This window comes from Mrakia frigida (assembly GCF_051309035.1).
Source record: "Mrakia frigida strain ATCC 22029 unplaced genomic scaffold BDY24scaffold_10, whole genome shotgun sequence".
NCBI lineage: Eukaryota > Fungi > Basidiomycota > Tremellomycetes > Cystofilobasidiales > Mrakiaceae > Mrakia > Mrakia frigida.
The window spans coordinates 588,318-594,481 of NW_027481271.1; the positions used below are offsets into that span (position 1 = coordinate 588,318).

At 54.5% G+C, this 6,164-nt stretch overlaps 3 protein-coding genes across 3 annotated transcripts; 1 reads left to right on the forward strand and 2 right to left on the reverse strand.

The window, feature by feature from the left end:
• Window positions 1–11: 11 nt before the first annotated feature.
• On the reverse strand, window positions 12–2,432 carry SLX1 (endonuclease). The gene is made up of 9 exons (XM_076644514.1): window positions 2,373–2,432; window positions 2,097–2,280; window positions 1,948–2,013; window positions 1,796–1,873; window positions 1,693–1,716; window positions 1,249–1,624; window positions 726–1,168; window positions 307–646; window positions 12–230 (listed from the first exon to the last, which is right to left on the reverse strand). Exons 2-8 carry the CDS (start codon window positions 2,196–2,198, stop codon window positions 335–337), a joined length of 1,401 nt encoding a protein of 466 aa, XP_076498044.1. The 5' UTR covers window positions 2,199–2,280; window positions 2,373–2,432; the 3' UTR covers window positions 12–230; window positions 307–334.
• A 155-nt stretch (window positions 2,433–2,587) lies between these two features.
• RPF2 (rRNA-binding ribosome biosynthesis protein RPF2) lies at window positions 2,588–4,171 on the forward strand (the record flags this gene model as incomplete). Its single annotated transcript, XM_076638064.1, has 5 exons — window positions 2,588–2,601; window positions 2,667–2,799; window positions 2,977–3,213; window positions 3,368–3,891; window positions 4,030–4,171. 5 exons carry the CDS (start codon window positions 2,588–2,590, stop codon window positions 4,169–4,171), a joined length of 1,050 nt encoding a protein of 349 aa, XP_076498045.1.
• A 619-nt stretch (window positions 4,172–4,790) lies between these two features.
• On the reverse strand, window positions 4,791–5,857 carry BDY24DRAFT_21340 (uncharacterized protein). The gene is made up of 5 exons (XM_076636524.1): window positions 5,789–5,857; window positions 5,529–5,705; window positions 5,351–5,452; window positions 5,112–5,270; window positions 4,791–5,003 (listed from the first exon to the last, which is right to left on the reverse strand). Exons 2-5 carry the CDS (start codon window positions 5,691–5,693, stop codon window positions 4,962–4,964), a joined length of 468 nt encoding a protein of 155 aa, XP_076498046.1. The 5' UTR covers window positions 5,694–5,705; window positions 5,789–5,857; the 3' UTR covers window positions 4,791–4,961.
• Window positions 5,858–6,164: the final 307 nt, after the last annotated feature.

Below are 6,164 nucleotides of genomic sequence, written 5' to 3' on the forward strand. Positions count from 1 at the left end.
CTTGAGAGTTGTTCGAAGCAAGCAAGTACATCGATCAGGAACACTTCCGAAGTGTCTGGCTCTTGTGCACTCGTCTCCTCGACAACCACGAGATCTGACTCGGTTAAGCGATCTGGGCTACTATGTGGAGCCAGCCGATAGATAAGACGATGTATGTCGTCGAGGTCGATGCTTCTCTTTTCAATGAGGGAAGGACGAGGGAACGAGAGGGACGCACTTGACGCGTCGATCTGCTTCGAAGAGAAACGAAGTCAGCTCGAACTCAACGAAAGCGTGCAGCGAGCGAAGTCGAAGAAGAAGACTCACTTCTAGTTTTACGCAATCCATAGCCCGATCACCTCATCCCCATCAACCTCTCGAAGATGACTCCCTCACTCTCCTCCCCGTCGTCCTCCTCTTCCTCATCGTCCAAGTCGATGTACTCCTGAACGACCTTCTTCTTCTGAACGGAGGTCGTCTTCGGCTTCGCCCGAGGTGCGGGAGCTGGTTTCCTTGACGGTTTGGGAGGAGTGACGACGGGGATTTGAGAGCGAGAAGGACCTGCTTTGGCGGTGTTGACGCGTTGCTTTTTTGGAGGAGTGGTGAGTCCGACGGTTGAGAGAAGGGTGGCGAGGGAACGTTGAGGAGGTGGAGATGACGGCCGGGACTGAAGAACGTGTAGAAGGGCAGTCAGGGTCAGATGAAGGCCGGGATGAGAGAGAGAAAGCGAGAGGGAAAGAGCTCACGAGCATGTCCTGGGACTCGTCCTGTTCGCCTCTCATTCCTCCCTCCTCCTCCTCGCTTTCCTCTTCTTCTTCCTCCTCTGCGACCTTCCTCTTCCCTCCTCTTCCCTTCTTCCTCAAAGCCTCCAACGTTCCCTCCGTCCCTCTCTTCACCGCCCAGCACCCTCTCACAATCAATCCCCACTCTCCCTCCCATCCACACCCAGCCGGGCAGGTTCCTGAAGTCGGAAGGACCGAGCTCTTGTCCCTTGAGTTGGTGAGGAAGTGCGAGGAGAGGCAGACGAGGTGAGTGGTGGTGTGGCAGGTCGAGCAGAACGCGTGAAGGAGAGGTGAGGAGAGGTCGATGGGAGAAGGACAGAGGGAGCAGGAATGGGATCGAGGAGTGGGAGAGGGAAGGTCGGTGAGGAAAGAGAGGTAGGACTGGTAGTGTTTCGAGCCGAAGGTATCTGATAGAATTAAAGAAGAGACGGGTCAGTAAGCGAGATCGAACGCAAACAGGTTATCTCGAGACGCGTCCGAAACTCACAATCGTCAACTTCAATCGCCTCTCCCTTCCCCATGTTCCTTCCTCCTACTACCCTCTTCCCGTCAACTCCTCCAAACGTACTCTCCACAGTCGTATGCTTGTTCAAGCTCCGAACTCCCTCCTTCTCTCCAGCCTTCTGCCAATCGCTCACCGCCGTCGTCGAGAAGAGTCGAACGTGAAGAGGAAGTCGGTTGTAAGGCGTGAGGGTGAGCATCTTCCGAGCGACGGCGACCTTGGATTCGGGTCGATTGGAGTTCTTGTTACGTGGGAAGAGAGGTGGAGGGAGAGCTGGTTTGGCTGAGGTCGAGATGGGAGCCTTCTTTCGTCCTCGAGCGAGGACAGTTCCGGGAGGATGGCGAAGGTGTCGAGATTTCTCCTGTGCAAGAGAGATCGAGACGCGTCAGATGATATGACGAGGAATATAAATTGCAGATTTATACGAACAGGATGAATCCAGCACCACTCGAACTGGAAGGGGGCCGAAAGGGAGCGAATTGTCAGACGCGTCGAGAAAGAACGAAGGGAGAGCAAGAGAGCGAGAACGAACCTGGAGAGCAGCGAGTTTCGAAGGAAACCCATAGATGATCATCTCCATGTGCCAAGGCTTGAACTTCCGGGTGTAGACCTAGGTCAATGAAAAGGGAGAAGGTGAGCAAAACAAGCGAACGCGTGCGAGAGAGGACGGCGAGGCGGACGAACAGCTCCTCCTTTGATCTCCCCGTTGTGCTGCCTGATTCGTCGCGGAGGATCAGGAGTGGACCCGACCTAAGAAGAAAGGAAGGATAAGATCAATCAGTTCTACATGATTTCATCTGAGAGGAGGAGGACGAAGTGGCCAAAGGACAAACGTAGGTCCTGAAGCTCCCAACGTTGACAGGTCGAAGGAGGTAGCAAGCGTAGAAGCGAGGCTGAGCGTACTCCTTCTGGATCTTATCCGTCTTGGGTGGCATACCAAACTACCGAGGAAGGTTTAGAAGACCTCAGGATGGGAGAAGCTGGAGGAGGGAGTGCAAAGGGGGAGGAGGGAAGGGGCTGTTGATCAAAAGGAGGAAAGCGAAGAAGCGTTGAGTCAGTTTGGTCGAGATCGGACTCTTCAACGATATACATTCCAGTCCAGAACTCACTTGAGATGACCAGAAAAGGGTTGTAGTTGTCCAGAAAGATCGAGAAGGGTTGCCGTCGTGGTTTGGAAGGAGGAAGGGAGGGAAGGGAGGAAGAGCTCACGACCTTGCACGACCTCTTCTCCTTCCCCGGAGTCAGTCCGATTTCAAGATCCAAATTCTGCGTTGGACTCTCCCCTCCTAACACCCACTTTCCCCTCCTCCTTCCCTCCCAGGCCATGATTCGAACAGTGTTAGTACAGCTCCTCTGTATACTTCTTTGCTCCCAGCTTGCTGACCTCGAAATCCTTTTCACAGTAAGCCCAAATCTGCTCGAGTGAAGCGAGCTCTCGAAGAGCGAGAGGCGAAGGTCGTCGAGAACCCCAAGACTGCCGTCTTCGTTCGAGGAAACCAGATCAGCGAGAGGGTTCAGATCGCTCTCAAGGAGCTGGTGAGTCTTTCTACTTCTACTTGGTCGATGGAGATTGGGGAGGAAAAGGAAGGGAGCTAAGGAGAGGGAAGGGAGGGAAGAAGAAGGGAGCTCACTCTTTGAGCTCGTCCTCTTTCCCTCCTCCCCGTTGAGATTGAAGCTCACTCTATCTTCGTCTTGTTCCCTCTACGTACACAGGCTATGCTCAAGCGACCTGAGGCCATCAACTTCTCCAAGAAGAACGACGTCCACCCCTTCGAGGCCGTTGAGTCGTTCGAGTTCTGGGGAGAGAAGAACGACGCTTCCCTCTTCCTCGTCGGTCTCCACTCCAAGAAGAGACCTCATGATCTCGTCTTCGTCAGGATGTTCGACGGAAAGGTCCTCGACATGATTGAGCTTGGAATCGATATGGCTGAGAGCATGGCTGCGTTGAAGGTACGTTCTCTCTCTTGCTCCTTCGTCGCGAGCTCGAGTTCGAGACCTCTCCTCCCGCTCCTCCTCCTCTTCGAGACCTCAAGCTCACCATCTTTCTCCTCTCCCTTTCTCTTCCCTTCCCTGCCCTCTCCTACTCTCCTGTTTCTCCTCACAGACTCCCAAATCCACTCCCGGTCACCGACCGCTCATGCACTTCGCCTCCCCTCTCTTCGAAACCCACCCTGCCCTCATTCAACTCAAATCCATGCTCCTCGACTTCTTCAACGGACACTCCCTCGAGCAGGTCCATCTCGCTGGTCTCGAACACGTCATCTCCATCACCTGCTCCCCTCCTCCTCCTCCAGCAGCCGACAACGGCGAGCCCTCCTCCTCCACCGTCTCGGAAGCCTCCACCCTCCCTACCATCCACTTCCGAACCTCCACCATCCGTCTGCTCAACTCTGGAACTCGAGTGCCGAAGCTCGAGCTCGAGCCTATGGGACCCAACTTTGATTTCAAGGTCAGGAGGAGGCAGGAGGCCGACGCGGACGTGTTGAAGCAGGCGCTGAGACGACCCAAGGTGGCCAAGAAGGACGTCGAGAAGGGTTTGGGAAAGAAGAGGAAGAACATCGAGACGGACGACATGGGAGACAAGGTCGGACGAATCCATTTGGGAAAGCAGGAGTTCGGAAAGCTGCAGTACGTCTCCAATTTCTTTCTTTCTTCCCTCTTCCCTTCCTCCCTCGATCTCGCTCTCTTCCTCCCTTTCTCTCCCACGCACCGTGGGTAACGAGAGCGTATGCTGACCATCTCTGTCTTCGTCTCTCTCGTTCACAGGGTCAGGAAGATGAAGGGACTGAGGAAGTTCAAGGTGGACAAAGATGCAGACTCTGCTGCCGCTTCGGACGCTGGAGGAGAGTCGGAGGGAGGAGGGGAGGAGAAGGTCAACCGCAGGAAGAAGCCCAAAGCGTCCAAGTGAGCTGGTGGGGTGTAGCTTTAGATGATCATGACCTCGCGAGTCTTCTTGACTTCCGCGACGCGTCCGAGAGTCCTTCCTCGGCGGCGAGGTTCCGCCTTCTTCCTCCTCGAAGCATAAAGAAGAAAGGCTAGGTTCCACACCTTCAGGCTTCCGTTATGTTTTCGTGAAAAAAAAATCTCAGCGAGAAGTTGAGGACGGCCCGAAAAAAAGAGGTGAGGAGGAAACGCTTCTTCGCTCTTTCTCTCTCCCTTTCCCAAACCCAGACTCAATCAACAAGTACATCATCCAAAGAAACGGAAAACCAACAGGAAAACAAAAGCGAGAACAAAATCTACCCCTCCAAGCGGAAAGCGGACTCGGGAAAAGGAATCGGAAAATCGAGACCTGGAGAAGAGTCGTCAAGTCGCGGTCTCGTCAAGAACGCAACCACAACCCTCCTCGACAAGTCCCTCCTCCTCCTCTGGAACGCAACATCCACATCTCGAGTCCCCTCTTAACGTCAACAGGAAAAACAGAGAGAGCTCCATCTCGTTTTTTCTGCTGACGAAAAGGGGACGAGACTGTGAGCAAGATGCTCGTTCCGACGCGCGTCGCTGAAGCTTCTCCTCCTCCTCCTCCTCCTCCTCCTCCTTGTCTCGAGTCACCCCTGCTTTGCCTCGACTAGCCAGCGGTTTCTTCTCCTACTTCTACTGATTCTCTCCCTCCCGCCTTCCACCCTTTTCCCCTCCCGTCGTTCAGTCGTCGGTCGTCGGGATCAGTGGACGAGCCGGTCGAGCTCTTCGCTCGAAGTTCAGAGGGAGAGAGAAGGGGACTTCAGAACGACCGTAGTAACCTGGAGGGAGAAAGGACGAAACGAAAAAAGAACGAAGACCGAGAAAGAAGAGCTCTCGATCGAGTCAGAACGAGAAAGGCAAGGAACGCGTCCGACTTTCAAACTCACCTTGCCTCGAAGATCCTCCATCTCCTCCTCACTCCAGAACGAGTCCATCCTCGGGGACGTCTCTTTCTTCGACCTTGACCCTTTCCAGTTCTTCGATAGCCAGCTCTGAAGGTTGGACTGGGCTTGAGTTCGTTTGGATTCAAGCATGGCGTTGAAGAACTGGAAAGGAGTGCGAGAACGACGAAGGGTCAGCTCGAGCGAGAAGAGAGAGGGAGACGAAGAAGTAGGAGTGAGCTCACGGAGTCCTTGTTAGAATCGGGGATCTTCGAGTCCTTAGGTGAGAAGACGACGGCGGTGGGGACTCCAAGCGGCGAAGTCGAAGAAGAGGACGACGTCGTGACCTGAGATGAAGGCCGCGACGAAGAAGAGCAGGTCAGATAGGGATCGGTGGCAGCAATCGGAGAGAAGACCACTCACTCGACGCAAGTAAGGAGTCGATAGAGGGGTTCTGAGAGTGTCTCTGCTGCTGAAGGTCGTGAGGGAACGCTTCGTCGACGAGGGAGAGGACGACGCGTCGAACTCTGAGGATTCCGGGTCGATGTCGTTGGTCGCTCGTCGGATCCTAGCCTCCTCCAGGATCATCTCCAAGGAAATCTAAAAAGGAGGAACGTTTACCGTCAGCTCGATGTCGGAAGGGTTCGTGAGATCGAGAAGAGAGAAAGGAAATGAATGCTCACTTTGATCGGAGGGACGTCGATGTTGGCGAAGTGAAAGCTCTCGATGGAGTCGTAGAAGATCGCTCGATTCGCCTCCTCGTAGTCCTCGTAGTCGTCGAAGTCGTCGAAGTCGGCGGATGAAGTGTCCGCGGGCAGCCGGGTCTGGAGAGGGCAACAAAGAGATGAGGACGGGGTCAGCTCGAAGTAGACGAGGTGAGGTCAAAACGAAGCGAAGGCAGTTCGAGAGAGACTGACCTGATTACTCTCAGCTGCCCCGAAGATCTCGACGTTGATGCCAGTTGGAAGAAGGAGAGCCGATGAGGCTGGCGAGAGGGTCTGGAAAGAAAGAGAGGGAGAGAACGAAGTCAGCAAAAGCGTCGACGCGGTAGAACGAGAA